Source organism: Mucor velutinosus, assembly GCF_035048745.1.
Source record: "Mucor velutinosus strain NIH1002 chromosome Unknown tig00000041, whole genome shotgun sequence".
In the NCBI taxonomy this organism is placed as follows: Eukaryota; Fungi; Mucoromycota; class Mucoromycetes; order Mucorales; family Mucoraceae; genus Mucor; species Mucor velutinosus.
Window position 1 is genome coordinate 1,163,629 of NW_027041905.1, and position 20,484 is coordinate 1,184,112.

Consider the following 20,484-nt stretch of genomic DNA (forward strand, 5'->3'; position numbering starts at 1 on the left):
TTACACATGAAAACCCTTCATATTATCTGTGGATCTGATTCTTATGTGATGTTCTACATCCATATACACGTAGCTACTTCATATACGGGCAAGCAGCATACTGGTATTCCCACTTTTTAGTCCTTAGTGTCCATAATACAGCAAAATATGAGTGCATTTGAGCTGAATTTTCTTGCGTTCAAGGCCATTTTAGATTGTCAGAATAGCCCCAAATGGTTGCTTTCATCTGGCAGTTACTTTCTGACACGTTTGCTCGACTTTTTGTGGACCAAAAAAACATGGTCAAAAATCGACCAAAAAGCATGAGGTACCCCTCATAGTTTTCATCGAAAATCAAACGATCGCATTTTTTACCTTGAAAACGGAGACTTTTACTATGGTATATCTTGAATCAAAATGTTTCTATCAATCCAAAGCAACCTCTGAAATCATCTTTGTGAGACTTTGATATGTAAAATTTCGACATTTTGGCCATAAACCTCTTTTCATATTTTTATAAATCATTCAATAAGTGTATTCAAAACATCTATATAACTTGGTACCATAGGAAGCGTCTTGAAAAGTACTCCAGGAAAGCTTAAGGAAGCATGGGGTGATTATCATACTTCACTTAGTCGAATCTGCAAAAATAGCTCGATCGAGTCCAGAATCATCAAAATTTGTCCAATCTGGAACAGACTATGATTCTGGGTTTAAATTAATTTTGGCTGGTAGGGCCAGCTGGAAAACTCATGCCCTTTTCATAAGGCAATACAGTAGTAAATGCCCTTGAAGCGTATAGAAAGTAGGTGGAATGTCATAGCACTATCGTTTATAATGATATTTTATTGCCTTCTATATCGTTCATAATGATATTTTATTGCATTCTATATTTAATAACGTTAGTCTGGACATTGACAATGCATGGGTTGCATAAAATGTCTGCAGTAAGTAGTGAAATCTCTGAGGCTCCGAGCTGTCGTTCAAAGAAAACGTTGGTAGCATTGAGCAGAGGAAAGAGGATAGAAATAATAGTGGTTTTTATTGATTGATTGTAAAATCATTATTCTCATATGAGCCAGGTCTGATAGATGCCTTGAAACTCAGGTTCCATATTAGGATTGTAAAGTGCAAAAGGACTGAACATTTATTATGTTATGATATTGAATCAAAATGATTCTATCGATCCAAAGCAGCTTCTGAATTCATCTTTGTGGGACTTTGATATGTAAAATTTCGATTTTTTGACCAGAAACCTCTTTTTATATTTTCGTAAATTACTCGATAATTTTATTCAAAACATTTATTTTATTTGGTACCATTGGATGCGCCTTGAAAAGCACTCCAAAAAAGCTTAAAGATGCATTTTTTTTTTGTAGGGGAGACGAGCTCCAGTTTTTATTTAAAGTCCTGTAAATGTCGCTATGAGTGATAGACAAGACTGTTGGTGGACCCAATGTCAGTCATGATGGGGAATAAATTATGGAAAGGAAGTTGGGAAAGAAATCTACTACAAATAAGGTGGGCACTTAGAGCCAATACAATCATGCTAAGTTGTCATACAGAGATACTGGATAAGAGAACATTCACCAAACGAGGACATCAGTACGACCGTAAATAATTAATCAAAATGCGTTCACTGGGATTTGAACCGGGATCCTCCCGTTGGCATACGGGAGTTTTACCACTTCGCCCTACCACCAGGGGCAAAGCTTAAAGATGCATACGATGATCATCATATTTTACTTATTCGAATCTGCCAGAATAGTTCAATCGAGTCGAAGGTTTTTAAGACTTGACCAATCTAGAGCAGACTATTGAACTGGGTTTGAAATAATTTTGGCTGGTGGGGCTGACTGGCAAACTTAATGGCATTCTAATCATGAAGGCAATACAGTAATAGATGCTTTTAAAGCGTATGGAAAGTAGGTGGCAAATTACATAGCACTATTACTATCCATGGTTTTTTTTAAGTCTTATATTTAATAACGCCAGTCTACTGAAATGCTTTTAAGATCAAGTTTTTCTCTTTTTGAGGCTTTGAAAGTAGTATCTAGGGACCATAAATTTACGATGATATAATCGGATCCGAACACAGTGAAGTCAGGCTTAATAGATTTAATAAAAAAGCAAAGCCGTAGTAAAATACAATTGAAGCCAACTGTATTTATTTATGTAGTTCAGAAATGAACTAACGTATTTATATGCAGTATATACATTTGTAACTCCTAGCTTATAGCTTTTTGTAGTGTTAATGATTACAGAGGCCAATAGGTGCTGCTGTTGCGACGACATCTGGCAAATATTATTGATGTTTGATTTAAAGCGATAATCAATGCAAGAGCACTGGCCATAAGGGACGACTTGAGTAACCTTGATGGGCTTGGGTGAGCTATCGTCATAGCATGATTTAATGTAACCTTGATGGTTTAAAGTGTGATGTTTGTTATTGAAGTATGGAATCCTTTATCTGGGATATTGTGCAACTATGGCAGCAGGGCATAGTTGTCATATTTGAATATGACTGTTATTGATTTGATTCTATTTGGATAAAGATACCATCACTTATTACGACCATCATGGGTGTGATTGAATACACTGTGATCAGGAGTGATTCATTCACACGATGTGCGATATAAGCATGCATCCTTACTTTAGTATGTTTAAATGGTTTTTTGATGCACATTTGAGCGTTTTCATTAATAGATCCAAATAGCATGAATTTGAATGAGTGCTATTTGATGAACTTTGGTTTTCAATTAAGTTGCGTTTGGGTGGCTATTTCATTACATGTACAACGCTTATCACATTTGGTGAACCTCAGTATTTAGATAGCTGAGATGCACTTCAATTATCATAGCTTGTCCATGTTGTTACACAACACAGACGTATCTACCCATCAAGAATACCTTAATCTTTATAGACACTTGTAGCCCTTCTGGCACAACACTCGTTAATTATGAATGTTTAACATCGTGGATAGACTTTAAGTCTGATTTCACGGCTAGATGTGGCGTCTCTTGTGGACAACAATCAAAAGTGTCTTGCTAACCTAATGAGCATTTAATTCAATCCGAGCAAGTCTTTAGCTTCAAGTTTGCATAATATTATTGACACTTCAGTATCAAGATTAGTGTAATCGCGCATTCCAAAAAGCAATATCTGAGCCTCGGGACCGGAATAAAAGCGTCTATTACTTGAAAATTCAGTCCTGTACAAAGCAGAACATTTGGTTTATCAGACAGAAGCGTAACTTGATTACTCTTCTGGTAACGCAACTCACTACGCCGTCGTTTTAGGTCGAATTCTGTTCAAATCTAGCCATTTTCAAGCACGAATAACTCATGCCACAAAGCGTTCTGAGCGCTTGGAATAGCACCACACGCCTCCTCTTGATCATGCTTTATTTCCTGACGCTTAATCTCAAAATTTTTTGGGTCACTGCAAATTCATGAAAATCCTCGTTTTTCCATGAGTATTAGCAAGGGAAAATTTTTGAAAATCAAACGATCGGGTTTTTCACGTCAAAAGTGAAGACTTTTCCTATGATACATATTGAATCAAATTGACCGTAAAGATGAAATGCAACATTGGAAACTCTTTCTATGAGACTTTCATATGCTAAATTTTGACATATTCACAGAGAACCAGTTTTCATATTTTTGGAAATTGCTCATTATTTTTGGCGTGAAAGCTGAAAGTAATCAGCACCATTCGATGCGGCTTCTTTAAACCTCTAGAGACGTATTAAAAAGCTGGGCGTGACAACGACAGTTTTCATTGTTAAATTTAACAAAAACGTTTAAAGGATGTGAGGTCAAGTCAAGTTTGAACACAAAAATACCATTGCACATATTCAAATTAAATTGCCGCAATTACTGCTGCTACGGTATAAGACTGAGACCAAATCAACTAGCCGTGACGTCGGATAGGACGCCCTCTCATTGTTCCATACTCCTATTTTGTTCCCTTTTTGCAAAACGCGTTTAGTATCAAACCATGGCTCTTTTGGAAACCGTTTGATTGGTATTAGCAATGTAGCTTCTAATAGCATTGTCTTGTGCTGTTAGAAGAGCTTGATACTGATTTTTTGAAGTGGAATACATCAGGTACCATTCGATAACGAGCATTGGAAGACGTAAAATTAAGACTAATTGAATTTGTTTGTTAGGGTTTGATTATTATTATTTTTTTGCCTGTTTGACGTGGATGCTGCTGCCATTACTTCTCTGTCATCTCTGCTGCCCGCTTCTTTGGTTTATCACGTCTGGTGATTTCTTCTTTGGCATTTGTCTGGTCTCTGCTGGTGGCGTTCGTTCCTCGGTTTGTCTATGGTGCTGGTGTTGCTGCTACTGCTGCTAATATGGCCCTTCTCGGTCTACTGTGTTTGGTGCATGCTCGTTCTCTGGTCTATATTCGGTGATTGCCTATTGTCTGGTCTATTTATGGTAGTGGTTAGTGGTAAGTATTTTTTTTCTTCTGATCGCGATGATATAAAACTTCTTTGAATGTTTATATCATTGCTTCCTTTCTCGTGATAATGCATTCTTGATGCTTGCCTTGTTGCGCTTTCTTTCTCTTTTTTTTCTTTCGTTGGTAGTGTTTCCTCTGTAACATTACATGAAACAACGTTAGCCATTATGTTGTACTGCAAACTTAGAATACCATTGTTGCTTTTGCAGTTGTGCGTATTTGTGCCATGTTGCTTTACATCCGACTATTACTACCATCATGCATGTTGCTCATGTATGCATTTTTGTTGCAACAGCAACGAGCTTTTTTGAACGTCTCTGATGTTGTATTTGTTATGCTTTTCTTTGAGTACTCACTTTGTGTGAGTATCTCTTTTTTGCCTACCTACTACTATACTTCTATAGTAGTATTTTCGTTTCTTCTTTCTTTTATTATTATGTTTCTTTGAAGCATACCTTTTTTTACGTTGTGTGGATGTGCCTATCCCTGAAGCTCAACAAGACTCTATCCGAGGCTAGGAGGTAGATAGGCTGCCTCCATTTGGTTATCACTACTTACTTTAGTGATGATTGAGGGTCTCAATGCCAGTATTTAAAGCTAGGTGGTGTAAGTAAGGCATGCTCTAGCACCTGAGGGGAATTTGATGATAGCTACCGCTCTATTGCTATATAAAGCGGCGTTTAAAATTTTGCCTCACATCAAAACAGGGGGAAACTCTCGCAAATTTTTTTTTAGATCAGCGGAGTTTTCAAGCGATTTGATTGGCTCGGATGTTGAAGCACCGAAGAGTTCTAGCTAGTTGATTTCCTATCAATCCATGTTCCTGAATTTGTGATAAAGGTTATCCAAATACAGTAGATGTGAAATTTTAGGCTTGATAGACTAAAATTCACGGAAAAAAAAAGAATAAAAAAACAGTAATGTCAACTTGATAAAGGTATATTTTATTATCAAACTGACAGGTGTAAAATAAACTGAAGTCTCTCTACTGGCCAGGTAGATGATCCTTCTTATATACTATAACAATGGATAAAAGTTCTATTAATTAGATTGACAAATAAGTCAACTCAGATCAACTAATGTCTAATCATGCTAAAAGACAACTCCAGCAAGCTAATCATGATTTAGCTCTGTCTGGATGAATAACTAGACTCTCATCCGAAGTACCCTGATCTATCCTTTCTATAAGGATAATTAATATCGATCTAGTAGCATGTATCCGATAGATACAGTCTCCTTAGTCTATATTAATAGTACATATCTGAGTGTATATCGCTGAGCATACATCTTTAGCATGTATCTGGATATATGGCATGTCTATAGCATGTCTCATATATAGTACAAGTCTGTAGTACATAAAGTATCTGTAGTTAGTATCACGGATATAAGCATGAGTCTTATAGCGTGGGTCATGAGGTGCACATCTGAAGCAACAAGCTCATATTGCATTAATCTTGGTGCCTATCCAGATATGGTAAACATCCGTAGTCAATGTCGGAATACAAGTATAAGTCTATAGCGCCATCCATGTCCGTGGTGCCATCTATAGCCTATATCTTATATAGTATGGATCTTATAGTACTAGCGTATCTGAAGTCCATATCTTCTTATGGTATAAATCGATACCGTACATCTTATTCAGTGTACATACAGTTTATATCTAAATTTGGTGACTGGATGAACTGTCGGAATGCTGATTATGATAGATGTATTCCACAGGCAGAACCAGTTAAACAGCCATCCGTTTCTAAAAATATCCGAAAATGAGGAAAGTAATCTAATTATAATCGACATTTGACGCCATTCAAATTAATTGTGTTCCACAGACCCTGTAATTTGTCCTCAATATTTGTCTGATGAGGTGCTTGTTCTCGAAAACCTTTTTTCTCTTTCTCTATAAACAAATATCACCATGAGTAGCATCGAAGACGCAAAGCTTCTTAAGCAATTGAAGAAGCAAGAACTTAAAAAGCTGAACAGAATGAAGCGAATCCAGAACGGGACTGCAACTACACATGACAGAAGGTTGTATAAAAAAGAACGTGACGCCATGAAGCGCAGACTTGCAGAGCAAGAAGCAGAGAACGTTGCCAAGAGAAGTAGAAGTAGAAGCAATGGCAGTGGATCTGCAGATGAAATGTACGCACGACTTGAAGAGGCACGACAACAAATGGATGAAGATGCTGATGAGTTTGGTATGTGGGTGGACGACGACACTCAGGATCATCCAGCTCCAGTTGAACGTGTAGAACGAGTTCACAATCGTAACTTCAACCCGAAGAAGCAAAGAAAGCAGTTCTGGGCGGAAGGCAGTGAAGCATTGCTCACTGCATTCATCGAGTCTTTCAAGAGGTGTGGCGAGCCCGACTTTAGACTCGAGAAGCCCTTGGAAGTGGAGAAGCCTGCTAGTTGCAACTGCTCAATCAGACGCACCTCTGACTTGACTGGATTCATGTTTGGTGGTAATTAATCGTACAAAATTAAGCTTTTCATTTTTTATTGATTAAATTGCTGTTTTAGGACCTTCGAAGTTCTCAGTGTCATACTGTGATCATCAATCTCTTTTGGAAACCCTTGTGCTCTGTCAGATGCCCCCAACTTCCCACTCAACAACCAAAATCGGCAATCCATTTCTCAGTTTTTAAGTATGGTAACATTGCCAAGCTAGATGGCTATGTTTCCAACCATAGATTCACCAAAATCTACAATTCTTGGTGTTTGCAACGAGGTGGATTCAGCAAGGACGTAAGTCTACCCCTTGGTAGTATGATGTCCGCTTACATGTATTCTTTGATTGTAGTTCATTCCGATGGATGCCTCTGTATATAACATGCTTCAACTGATTTACAGAAGTGTTCATAAGCATGCAATGGATCGCGTCTGCGTGAAAAGAATTCGTTGGCTTTGCAAGTAGGTTGCTATGCTTGCCATGTAAGTTACATGATTATCGTATGCAACTTAGAAAAGCCTGGAGCATCTCTCTAAACAAAAATGATAAAGTGCTGAACGCAAGTTTGTGTCCATGGATGGTAATTTTTCGTGGAAAAGACGCAAAGATCGTAACTCTAGCAAGAACAACTGGGAGCAGGGCATCTTTGCTCCGTCATCACTACGGCCCAACTGATGTTCTCATGAGAACATCGATGTTCCCAAAAGAGCACATCCATGTTCCGTGAGAACATCAGTTGGGCCGTAGTGCATGAGCAGAGATTGCCTTGGTGGCACCTCCTGAGGAAGTTGAGCGGTTCAATGATCACACTGAGGTCACTGACGAAGAGGTACCTGAAAGATTAATATATGAGGCACTTTTTAATAACAATTATGTCAAATCAGCGCTTACTTCGAGATTTTGACAGTGAATTCAAGGCCGGTGTTGACCGTAGACGACAAAATGGCAACCGATTTGGTGAGTGTGGTGTGTTCTCTTTGAACTGTGCCAGACATGGTATTGTCGAGCGTATCTTTGACATCTTTGGTGGCGAAGGGTAAATCAACAAGGAAAGACGCGATCTAAGAAAAGCTAATATCATAATTTGTAGACGCAAGTACGCTTTGGCTGCAATCAGTCATGTGGTTGATAGCTTGGGAGACCAAGAAAAGCTGGCTGTCTTGTATGACATTGTTTGCATGTGCCAAAAAAGAATAGTGGTAAGCATCCAGCTTGTTCACTACATAATCTTAAATGCCTTATTTGATTTAGGAGTCTGTCCCTCTCATAAATAGACATGACCCCATCTATGGCGTAGCCATTTTCCATGCTTTGGCTCACAGCCTCAACTGCCAAGTCAAATACTTTCCAAGATATGTGAAGGCTATGGCTCTCACCGGTAATAAGCGACTATGAATTTCTCTGTGAACTGTAAGACTGTTATTAATTCATCCAATTTATAGATGGCGAATCTGTTGAAAGAATGTGATCCCACTGCAATCATTTTGTGAGCATGTCTCGCAATATGAGCAAGGTTAACCGACATGCTCTTTTGACACAGGTCTTGGACAAGTATACAAGTGACAAGATATATTCTTTGGGTAAGGACTCGCATATGTTGACGGACGGAGACTGACATAGCTGTCATTCTAGCCTCTTACATCAACAGAAAATACAAGAAGGTGCTTACAAAAATGCGTCTTCTCAACTTGTCGATAGCAGAGTACAAGAATTTCACTACGGCCCAACTGATGTTCTCACAGAACATGGATGTGCTCTTTTGGGAACATCGATGTTCTCATGAGCACATTGATGTTCTCATTTGAGAAGGTGTAGTTTTCCACATGAATAAAATGGTTTGAATAGCTAAACTATAGTACTGTAGGCAACAGAGAGACTTTTATTATCTGTAAAATTCATAAAATTACTAAACGTATTATAAAATGCACGAGAAAATGGCAATTTAAAACTACCTAATAACTACTTATTAAAGTAAAAGAATATATTTCAATAAGATATTCGAGTAGTTTAGTGGGAAGAACGTCAGATCCACAACCGATAGGTTGTGGGTTCGACCCCGGTAGGAGAATTCTTTTTTTCAAATTTCTGAAAATCGATGTGCTCGTATAAGAATATAGATGTGCTCACATGGGAACATTTCGGATGTTTTTATAAGAACATCGGCCGACTTATAATAGATCTTTAGGAACGCCGATGTTCCCATATGAGAGCATTTTTCACCTTTCGGGAACATTAGTTGGGCCGTAGTGTTTTGTAGCTCGAGTTTCTTTATCATCTGTGCAATTCTTGACTGAAAAAAGGAAGGTAAAGGTCAAAGATCCAACACAATGCTACTTGGTGAATGTGATATTAAAATAAAAACAAATATTTACTGAATTTTCGGAAGAATATCATTTCAATTATCATCTTCATCCCCTTGATCGTTGCTCTTATCTTCATCACTGTCATCATCATCAGCTCTCAGCTTTTCAAAGTAGATGGTTGTGTCCTCAAAGCCCTGAAGCAATGTATCCATTGAATTATCGCCGTCATAGACATCGAAGGGCGCCTTCCCGTCACGAACAGGAGGAACAATACCAGTGGGCCATCCAACTATCTTCACGCCCAAACTACGCATCTTCGCGTCATTGAACAAAGACAGCCAAGGAACACATTTGTATTGTCTTCTGCTAACTTCATCTATCCTCAATAAGATTAGCAACCCTATTTATTTAAAGATTATATACTATCACACTTACTGAAGGCTGCAGAGACTGCAATCTGCAAGCTTTTCTTCATATCCGTCTTGGTTCGCTTTCTTACTGGCTCATGACCAGTGGCATGGGAGGTGATAGCAGCAGAGTGAGCAGATGGGCCGCGTAGCTTTGCTGGGATCGACAATTGCTTAGAGTTGGGAGCGCAATCTGGCACTCTGGAGGCGCTGTTGATGTCCTCTTCATCTTCATCATCGTCACCACTACAATAACTACGATCATTGTCGTCTCCATTGTCACTCTGATCATAACTGCTGAAGACGCCTTCGGAATCAGCCTCAGCATTTTGATCATCCTCCTTCTCATCGCTCGGGTCAGTATCAGTACCAATGTCATTACCAGCAACGTCAATAAAAGCGACATTGACAGCATCAACATCCACATCAGATTCAACAAGAGGAGTCACCTCAGCCTCATCGGCCTCAGCTTAGCTGTCATCCTGGTCAACAAAAGCCGGCAAATCGATAGCTGCAGGCACTGCGGCAGGCAAGACAGGATAATGCAATTGCTTGCGTTTTCTTGTCTGTCTATGAGGAGCGGGGGCAACCCTTTGTGCTTTAAAAATCGGTTATCGGAAATGATGAATTTTGCTGTGCCAAATACATTTTCCAGATCATTTACCTTCAGTAAAACGCACTACAGAGTTGCCCAACACCATTCTTCTCAAACAGCTTACGATTGAAAATATTGAAAGTTTAGCATTGACAGTATTGACGCATTTCGTTGTCATAGCTATGAATCAATGTGCAATCAATTTTTTTAGACTCTACATTGTACCAGCGAGACGTACAAGAGTAATTACCTGTATTTCTATACAAGCCTGGAGGATACAATTCCTCATGCAAAGTATCAGTGTACGTTATCAAAAAAGCATGGGTGTTGTAGTTGGTCATCAAATACTTCAGATTGTTGTTCATTTTCTTTATATCATCTTCAAATTGCTCGCTTCTAGCAAGTAAAGAAGGAATTTCAGCATTGTTTGTGGCGACTGCAACTGACTCCAATCGCCTTCTTTCATTCTCTCTAAGCACGCGGTACTCGGCTGAAGTCAGTGCGGACAGCTCGCCAAAGGACAGTCTCTCCTCCTTAGGCCTAAGCTTGTTTTTGGCAGCCATCTCTGCCATAAATACCGACCATTCAGTGGCTGGACAGCCTTTCAACATCTCTCTCTTGCCATGGAATTCGTCCAGCCTGTCAATGAACAAGTTGCCACAGACGAATCGGCGAACCTTGTCTTCTGAAAGCCTGCGGCTGTTGTCATCACTGTTCACGAAATCGTCAACCAATTTGTTGACATTGCGGAAGAGCTCTTTTAATGAGCTAGTGGTCTCTTGAGCAGTGGGCAAGTATTCAGGCAATGACATTTTAGTTAATAAAATTAGGAAGAAGGAAGTTTGAATTGCGTTACATTGGCTCTATTAAATGATCTTTACTGCGTTCTGATACGAATGTTTACAATTGTTCGTCACATTAAATCTAAGGTTTACGGTTCCCCTGATTGAGAATAAAGACTGACGATTGATGACACTGGATTAATTCCACAGGTTGGATCCAAGTAAGCAACATCAAAACATATATTCTGCTTATTCATATCATATATGGAAAAAAAATTGGTACAGGCCATCACTAATGAAACCACATCCACTGGAAGATCTCATCAATGCTTGCATTTCAAATATCCTAGACACTGATTTATATCAGTGGGACGACATCGCCGCCCCTCACTTGACAATTCATAATGGCCAAATGATGAAGATTCGCGATAATGACATGACTTAATCATAGCTAACTATATATTGCACTGCCCTAATATAAGTATTCTGCCTGAATAATGCGAACATTATCGAATCTAATCTTCCATTTGATACAGTCGATCATATTATAAAATTTACATCCCCACACTAAACCTTTGAAAATCAATACTACCTCGCTATGATTATTAAACAAGGCCAACATATAATCAAGATGGCAGAGCATTAATCTTACAGTATACAACGCTAAAGGAGTCATACAATACTTATCAAAATGTTGTTTGAAAATTGAGTAAATCGTTGGTTCTTCATACGCGCCTTTTTCCTGCCATATTTATGAGCTATAAAGAATGAGAGTAAAAGGTATACTAAGCCCCAGGAACTGAGACGTTATTCTAGACCTAATTATAGCATTGTAGTGAGAACAGTGATTTATTCCTGTCGTTAATTTAGAGCCTGTGTAATCTATTCATACATTTTGCAATCTAATAATAAACCTCTCCATAGCCAAATGCTCAAGCCGGATATGAATTATCCTACACGCAGCAGCGTGTTCCCACCAAAAGAGGTTATTACGTATTTTTAGTATGAGGAGCCAACAAACGTAATATGTACAGCAAGTAAAGGCTTTCATTTTGATTATCAGGCTTGCTACGTTATCAAGTGTTGATACCACGTAGACAGACGTTCTTTTAATGGACTTTTTGGCCGTTTTTACCGCAATGATCGAATCAAGGAAGCGCATGTACACGGAGCATTTTGGCTAGAAATAACGACGGTGTTGTTTCACATAGGTCGTTTTTCCATGAGTATTAGCAAGGGAAGATCCTTAAAAATCAAATGATCGCGTTTTTCACACCAAAAATGACGACTTTTCCTATGATACATATCGAATCAAATTGATCTTAAAGATGCAATGCAACACTGGAAGCTGTATTTATGAGGCTTGTATATGCTATATATTGACATATTCACTAAAAACATGTTTTCATATTTTTGCAAATTTCTCATTATTTTCGGTCAGAAAGCTAAAAGTAATTGGCACCATTCGTTGCAGCTTTTTTAGTCTTCTAACGTCATATTAGAAAGTTGGGTGTTATAACGACAGTTTTCATAGTCAAATTCTGTAAAAGCGTTTAAAGGATGCGAAACCAAGTCAAGTGATGAATTCGTAATAATAAGTCGATGATAATAATCAGTTGTCAACTGTATCTAAAAACGAAAGCAAAAAGCTTCTTTATTACAGGGCATCTAGCTTGCTTAAATATGGTAGGTCCCTGGTCAATGACTACTACGTTGAGATGGTATATAAATAGCAGGCCACTGGGGCCTTATGTATTGTTGGTATAGCTTGTTGAGAGGCCACCTAAGTCGAAATGTTTCATGTAGTGTAGGTGGATCTCGATATCTTGACATTAGTGAGATTGAATGTATTGTAGTTCCTGAGGCATCTGTGCACACACAATTGACTGGATTTGTAAACATAGATGTGATGTGATACGATAAACATCATCTATGCTGCTACACTGTAAAAGGTGGCTTCAGGAGAAAGTGAATGTAACCTAAGATGCATGCTTGTATGCAACATCAAGTTTGAACACAAAAATACCACTGCACAATTTCAAATTAAATTGCCGCGAATACGGCCGCTACGGTACAAAACCGAGACTAAATCTACTGGTAGTGACGTCGGATAGGGTGCCCTCTCTTTTTTCCATGCCCCCTTTTTTTTCCCTTTTTGCAAAACGCGTTTAGAATCAAACCAAGGTGGTTTTGGAACCTTTTTGATTGATAATAACACTCTAGCTTCTGATAACCCTGCCTTGTACTATTAGAAGAACTTAATGCTGCTTTTTTGAAGTGGAATATATTAGGTACCATTCGATAACGAGCACTGAAAGCCGTAGAACTATCACTGATTGAAATTTTTTATTAGGTTTTGATAACTCTTACGCCTGTTTGACGTGGGTGCTGCTGCCATCACTCTTCTGCTATCTCTGCTGCCTGCTACTTTGGTTTATCATGTCTAGTGGCCGCTTTTTTAGTCTCTATCTCTGGTGGTTGCTTCTTAAGTCTTTGCCTGGTCTCTGGTGTCGCTCGTTCGGTTTTTTATAGTGTTGGTGTAGTTGCTGCTTGTATTGCGTCTGGTGTTACTGCTGATGTTGCTGCTGATGTTAATATGGTTCTTTCAGATCTACTGTGTTTGGTGCATGTTGGTTCTCTGGTCTGTCTGTGGTCATTACGTATTATCTGGCCTCTCTCCAGTCATTGCCTATTCTGTTGTTCATCTCTGGCCAATCTCTGGCCAATCTATGGTTTATCTCTGGTCTATCTGTGGTCTATCTGTCGTTTATCTCTGGTGATTGTCTACTCTCTGTGTATCTATGGTAATATTCTATTCTGTGGTCCATCTCTGGTTTATCTCTGGTCTATTTATGGTGGTGATAAATGGTAAGTATTTTTTTTTCTTCTGGTCGCGATGATATAAAACTTCTTTGAACGTTTATATTATTGCTTCCTTTCTCGTGATAATGCATTCATGATGTTTGCCTTGTTGCGCTTTTTCTTTTTTTTTCTTTTGTTGGTAGTGTTTCCTCTGTAACATTACATGAAACGACATTAGTCATTATGTTGTACTGCAAACTTATAATACCATTGTTGCTTTTGCAGTTGTGCGTATTTGTGCCATGTTGCTCTACATCCGACTACTACTACCATGCACGTTGCTCATGTATGCATTTTGATTGTATCAACAACAAGCTTTTTTAAACATCTTTGATGTTATGTTTGTTATGCTTTTCTTTGACTGGCTTCGTGTGAGTTTCTCTCTTTTTTTTTTTGCTTACATATTACTATACCCTTATAGTAGTATGTTCTTTTCTTCTTTCTTTTATTATTTTATGTTTCTTTGAAGCATACCTTTTTTACGTTGTGTGGATGTGCCTATCCCTGAAGCTCAACAAGACTCTATCCGAGGCTAGGAGGTAGATAGGCTGCCTCCACTTGGTTATCACTACTTACTTTAGTGATGATTGAGGGTCTCAATGCCAGAATTTAAAGCTAGATGGTGTAAGTAAGGCATACTCTAGCACCTGGGGGAAGTTTGATGATAGTAACAGCTATATTGCTATATATAGCGGAGCTTAAAATTTTGCCTCACATCAAAACAGGGGGAAACCCTCGCAATTTTTTTTTAGGTCAGCGGAGTTTTCAAGCAATCTGATTGGCTAAGAGGTTGAAGTAGCAAAGGGTTACAACTAGTTGATTTCCTATTGATCTGTCATTTATAATATTTTTGTGTTTATAATAAATGGGTGTCTTCTAAATAGATGCAATTTAAGTTCTTTATTCAAACGTAAGACAAGATATAATTATTCGATCTGACATCTACCACACTGCTTTATGTGAGGAATGCTCTTTACGTTTATTATACGATCCAAGGAAAGTTATATAGGTACTACAACATTACACTGGGTACAGGGTTCTCCCAGCAGTACCAAATACCCCGCCAAGCATGCGATGTACATCATTGATTTCCAATATGTTTCAGTTTCAAGGGTCACTATCTTTTGCTTCTTCATATCACGTTCTGAATGTACAAAAGTATTTCCAATTTCGAGGTTTGGGCCATCATCCAAAATTAAGTTTTAAAATGTCAATGCTAGAGCTCTGAAAGTAGCATGTTTTATAGCAATACAGCGAGGAAACTGAGAGTAGTGCAGTTGAATTAGTAGGTTGGATGATGGTGGGTTGCTGTTCAAAAACGGATGATTTCAGATTAAGACAATTTTGATGAGGAAAGACTTATGTATAAAACGTATTGAAAACTGCTAATAACAAGTAATCACGAGTAGTAAATCGATAGATGAGGTGTTGGGAAACGTTATATTCAAACCGTTCGTCCCTACTTTGCTTGGTTGTGGTTTGGTAAAGGTTTCAAGCTATGCTATGCATTTTACCAACAAGGGAAAGCAGCTTTTCCACGCCCTATAATGATGTATTATTCTAAGCCAGATCAAGTGTTTATTATCAAGAAATTACTCTATTAACGGCAGAGATTACTTTGTCTACGCTGGGTCTAGCGTCAGAATCCGTGTTTAACATCCAAGATATCAGATCTTGGAGTGTTCTCGAGTAGACGTCTTTTTTGGCATGTGGAAAGTAAAATTGTCTATTCAGCACGGCAAGTGCCATCGTTCCTCCTTGCTGATTTATAGTCATCTCAAATGGTGATTCTCCATAGGCCATAGCAAAAAGTGTGCACCCTAATGACCACACATCCACCTTCTCAGTGAGCGTTGTACCTGTTTTAACGTCAAATAATTCTGGAGCTCTGTATGGCATGGAGCAGTTTTCGGCAGCATCATCTTGCTGTTTCATGGCAGTTTGTCTATCTACAATCTCAACACGGGCAGATCTTGCTGATCCAAAGTCCATAAGCACAGGTGTCTTTCCATCGTCTGATAGTAAGACATTGCTACGCACATAGATTCAATAAGCAATGCAGCATACATATCGAGGGTTTACAACTTACGCAGGCTTAATGTCTCGATGTGCCCAAGGTATACTGACTCCAGCTCTATTCTTGTAAGATGCTAGTACTTGCACACTAATACAGATGTCTCTAAACAATGTCAAAATCTGTCGCTCTGGGATAGTCTTTCCTTGTTGGTTGCACTTGTCGATCAAATCTTGTAAGTTGCCTCTCTATTTGACTAATCAGCATTTGGAGACTGAGTAGCACATGATTACCTACCTTGTAGAAAGGCATGATGATGTATATAGTCTTGCTGCCATCTTCCTCTTTAATCATGCACATGTCCTTGAAACGAGTGGCTATTCAACAACCAATGCAATGGGATATGCCTTTTGGCACTCACCTCTATTTTGATGATATTCTTGTGTTGAAAACGATTTGTGATGATGGCTTCTTTAATCGCATTCTGAGCCACTTCTTTTCCCATTTTACAACGTATAGTTTTGATGGCAAACAACTGCTTCGTATCGTCCTGGGCTAGATATACAAATGAAAATCCACTGTAATTTGCTGGTTTAATAGCTATCCTCTTTTGTGAGCAATCCCTAGTTACCCTTCGCCCAGTAGTTTTGTGATTCGAAAGCTTCTTCCGTTCACTCTGATAACGGTGTTCGGAAATGTATGTGCATTGTTGTAGGTATCCACCACAGTATCGACGACAGAATTGATGGATCCTACCAGATTGGTAAAGAAAGACATGGTATCAAGAGTTGTAAACAAGTGGAAAATGCGAAAATCGCTGTACCACAAACATTAAAACGCTGTATGCGGCACTCTAAAACCACAATCCCAAGATTGGTGAGCAAGGCATGAAGGCTTCAAAGCAACATTGAGTGCCACAAATACAGTAGGCTTTCAAAGCTCAAATCAATCATTTTATGAGAAACTTCTTTTATTTGTAATTCTAGCTACTAGATCAGTAGATTTATGGAGTTTTATCGCCATCATTACCACCTTCCTCAAGCCATTTAGCATATCTCTCGAGACGAAGTCTTTCTGCTTCTTCGTCCTCCTCTGTTTGCTTTCCGCCACTCTTTTCATATTTGGTTTTGCCGTCAAACACTTCAGCACTGATTTGTCTGCCTCCGAAAAATCGTTTATCCATTAGCTATGACAAGCAGCAGATTAGCAGACGATTTCAGATACTTTGAGCGTATTACTTACTGCAATGCAAGCATCGGCGCTCTCCTTTTCCTTGTATCTCACTGAAATGACGCCTCCTGGAGATTTCTATGTTGCCATGGGCATCAGTACTGGATACTACCACTTCCCACATATCGTACAACTTACATCATACAGGATGACATTTGTCACTTCGCCCAATTTTTCGCACTCTTCCCTCACATCCTCCTTCAACTCCAGTAGTAATGTTGGATCTGTGTCTAATTCTTCTTGTGTATACATGTTCTTCAGAATGACAATTTTTGAAAACTTTTCTTGCTTTTTTCCTCCCTCTTCTTCAACCCAATCAAACTTTCGCTGCAGCTGCTGAATCTTCTTCTTCGCTTTTAGTTTACCGGTAGTCGATTTCTTCTTTTCCACTGGCTCCTTTTCCTTGAAAACTGCCTTTTGTACATTCATTTTGGTAGAGCTCTCTCCTGGTCTAAGTTCAGCTTCGTCTAGCAGATCAACAGCCAAAGGCACCGACTCTTCTTTAAAATAAGATACAAGTGCATCACCCTTTGATACGCCATTTTCATCACGATATATCTTGATCTTGGGCTCTCCGGTCTCCAAGTCCTCCATAATCACGCCGCATTTGCTGAATGTTGTCTTTAGCTCTTCAACGGTAGCGTCAGGAGGAATGCCAGTAACATAAACAGACGTTACAGGCTTCTTTGGTGGCTCACGCTTCAATTTTTTCTGCTGTACTTCTGGATCTGTAACATCATATGTCGCAGCTCGCTTCTTTTTCTCCTTGGGCTTTACCTCAACCGTCTCTTCTACGCCTTCAACTGCATACACAGATGCTTGTGCTTGCATGAGTTTTTCATCGTACTGTCAAACACATCATTAATATGTTCAGTTGTTATTGAAAATAAAGACTTACCATGGGGAACCACGCGCCCACATTCTCATCGTATTCATACGAGACGCCTTCTTCACCAACATAAGACCATTTGCCTGTTTGTTCGTTCAATGTCATTCGAGGATCAGACGAAAAGTCTGTCTTGTTTGTTGACGCCATTGTAAAAGGTGTTTGATAAGAAGAAATGTGCGATTTTGCTTATAGGATCGCTGCTACTTTATAGGCGTCCAAGTGACTACTGTTGCAAGGTCGCCATCATGCTAAACTGCATTGATGTGCAAGCTTACTGGCGTCAAAAAGCTAGCAGAAAGCGCACTACGTACATAAAAAGAATAAATCCTCTCAAGAAGCGGCATCAAATCCTCCTATTTACTACTGTTTTTTGTTTATTCTTTCAAAGTATATCTTGGCAAGTCATTTATTAATCCTTTTCGACAATTCTTTGTAAATGATCCTCAATCTCCTCAGTGGATAATGTGCGGAAATCAGTATCATCCTTATGAACAACACCAACTTCGATTTCGGTTGCTTTAAAATCTACTGCCAACACGGTGGATAACGTTGTGATAGCAAGCTGAGAGAACAACACGCATCAGTACACACTCATTTCGCATTTCGCACTGCACAGTCAGTATGTTACCTCAATGGTATCTTCCATGTTCAACTCGGGATTCTTCTTCAACTTCTTTTCCAAATGATTCAAAGATTCTTGTTGTTTGGCACCGGCTGAAGTTGCTTTATAACCGACATAATATCCAGCAGGGTCGCACTTGTATAACTGAGGTCCTAATTCGTCATCATAACCGATCAAAATCATTGCTAAATGAACATAAAGATTAGTTTATGCGCCCATTGATAACTTGACAGGTACACTTACAAACACCATAGGGTCTCATAGCGGCTTGTTGTGTATAGACTTGGTTGATGTTTGCAACACGCTTGGCAAGCATGTCAGTAGGGATTTCGTAACCGTACTTGTAACGGAACTCGGCAGCTTCTTGACGAGCCTTTGTAACTTGAGCACGAGCATCAGCTACATTGGGCGTAAAATTGGTTAATCATCTAGTAGCGCTTTTGCCCGGCAGCACATAGTCATTAAAACTTACCAATCATGCCAGTCATAACACAACCAATCTTGGGAGTCAACTTGAAGACATGAGTGATAGTAGAGGGATCCAGCAACTTGTCCTGTAATTTTGCATATAAAATCAATATCGTTGAAAGCGAGATGAGCGAGCCAATATAGCACAACTTACAGGCACTTTTCTTTGGGTAACAATGACACATCCATCACGACCACGAACACCAACAGAGGTGATACCACTATTTGAAATAGCCTTGAAAGCATATTCTATCATGGAATTAGGTACAATGCCCTGTTTTGGGTTGTTGTAAGTGCAATATTTACCAACTTGATATAATCTACCCTCAGGAGAGAAAATTGTAATGTGGCGATCGTATCCTGCACCTGAACCACGACTCATATTGTTATAGCTTTATTGTTGAATGAAGTGAGAGATAAAAAGAGAAAAGGTTTTTGGAGGAAAGCACACTTTATAACTCAAGCTTCATCTATCCAGAACGCGCGTTTCAACAAAGCTACACGCAACATTTAATCGACGTCATCTCTGTGGTACCCGTAGTTTCATAGAAACTACAACCATACCATCGCCATTTGGCATGTCAAAATGGAAGCAAATGGCAGATAACATGTCTGCATCCTATATAGATAACAGCACATGGTGCTAATTTGATCATACAGCAAGAAAACTACTTGCAATGTCCAGCAAATGGCAAATGAATTAGCTCGTAGCTCAGATGAGAGCAGGTAGCTCATTGCATGTAGAGTAGCTCAAAGTCCCTTACATGTAAAGATGATTCCTTGTTGTCAGATTTGTGAGGTTTATTGGTTATTGTGTGCTATTTTATCGTCTGGAGGATGGTCTTGGTCTTTTACGGTGTCTAGGTGATCTTGAGCCATCAGAGTCACTCTCACTTCCACTGCTGCTGCTGCTGCTGCTGCTGCTATTGCTGCCAGAGCTGCTAAAGCTCCTACTACGACTTCTACTGCTGCTTACACTGCTGCTTCGACCACGGCTACGAGAGCTGCCACTCATGCTGCTATCACTATCACTGCCAGACGAGAAAGATTCACTCGATGAAGAAGAGGATGATGAAGAAGAGGATGATGAAGATGAAGATGAAGATCTATCATAGATATTACATTCTAGATGGGCCATCTCCAAGATTCATGTGTTTACAGCTACCTTGATCTCTTTCTCTTTTTTGATCTCTCCCTTTCTTTACGCTTCAATATTTCATCAGCTAAGCCGCGCTTATCTTGCAGTTCTTTGGGCAGTTCGGGTTGATACAGCTTGATGGGTTTCTTCAATTGTTGTGTACGAGTGGGTCTTACTTTATAGCTTCTGTCTTTTTTGCATTCGTAGGTCTATGGAAGAAAGTATTAGATACGTTGAATAGAGATTCGATGTAGCATTTACCCAGTGACCATG

The 20,484-nt window shown here is 39.1% G+C and overlaps 6 protein-coding genes across 6 annotated transcripts; 2 read left to right on the forward strand and 4 right to left on the reverse strand.

Moving 5' to 3' along the window:
* Positions 1–6,364: 6,364 nt before the first annotated feature.
* ATC70_000547 (uncharacterized protein) lies at positions 6,365–6,922 on the forward strand (the record flags this gene model as incomplete). The annotated part of the gene is made up of 1 exon (XM_064819961.1): positions 6,365–6,922. One exon carries the CDS (start codon positions 6,365–6,367, stop codon positions 6,920–6,922), a length of 558 nt encoding a protein of 185 aa, XP_064683881.1.
* An 851-nt stretch (positions 6,923–7,773) lies between these two features.
* ATC70_000548 (uncharacterized protein) lies at positions 7,774–8,296 on the forward strand (the record flags this gene model as incomplete). The annotated part of the gene is made up of 3 exons (XM_064819962.1): positions 7,774–7,937; positions 7,992–8,100; positions 8,153–8,296. The coding sequence occupies 3 exons, from the start codon at positions 7,774–7,776 to the stop codon at positions 8,294–8,296; spliced, it is 417 nt and encodes a 138-aa protein (XP_064683882.1).
* Positions 8,297–9,296: 1,000 nt separating this feature from the next.
* ATC70_000549 (uncharacterized protein) lies at positions 9,297–11,018 on the reverse strand (the record flags this gene model as incomplete). The annotated part of the gene is made up of 4 exons (XM_064819963.1): positions 9,297–9,580; positions 9,640–10,080; positions 10,276–10,386; positions 10,457–11,018. 4 exons carry the CDS (start codon positions 11,016–11,018, stop codon positions 9,297–9,299), a joined length of 1,398 nt encoding a protein of 465 aa, XP_064683883.1.
* Positions 11,019–15,434: 4,416 nt separating this feature from the next.
* Positions 15,435–16,641, reverse strand: ATC70_000550 (uncharacterized protein; the record flags this gene model as incomplete). Its single annotated transcript, XM_064819964.1, has 5 exons — positions 15,435–15,882; positions 15,940–16,112; positions 16,162–16,227; positions 16,286–16,442; positions 16,496–16,641. 5 exons carry the CDS (start codon positions 16,639–16,641, stop codon positions 15,435–15,437), a joined length of 990 nt encoding a protein of 329 aa, XP_064683884.1.
* Positions 16,642–16,867: 226 nt separating this feature from the next.
* Positions 16,868–18,130, reverse strand: ATC70_000551 (uncharacterized protein; the record flags this gene model as incomplete). Its single annotated transcript, XM_064819965.1, has 4 exons — positions 16,868–17,050; positions 17,107–17,172; positions 17,233–17,940; positions 17,993–18,130. The coding sequence occupies 4 exons, from the start codon at positions 18,128–18,130 to the stop codon at positions 16,868–16,870; spliced, it is 1,095 nt and encodes a 364-aa protein (XP_064683885.1).
* A 262-nt stretch (positions 18,131–18,392) lies between these two features.
* Positions 18,393–19,455, reverse strand: ATC70_000552 (uncharacterized protein; the record flags this gene model as incomplete). The annotated part of the gene is made up of 6 exons (XM_064819966.1): positions 18,393–18,545; positions 18,612–18,790; positions 18,849–19,004; positions 19,078–19,159; positions 19,228–19,322; positions 19,380–19,455. The coding sequence occupies 6 exons, from the start codon at positions 19,453–19,455 to the stop codon at positions 18,393–18,395; spliced, it is 741 nt and encodes a 246-aa protein (XP_064683886.1).
* Between the last annotated feature and the right edge of the window lie 1,029 nt (positions 19,456–20,484).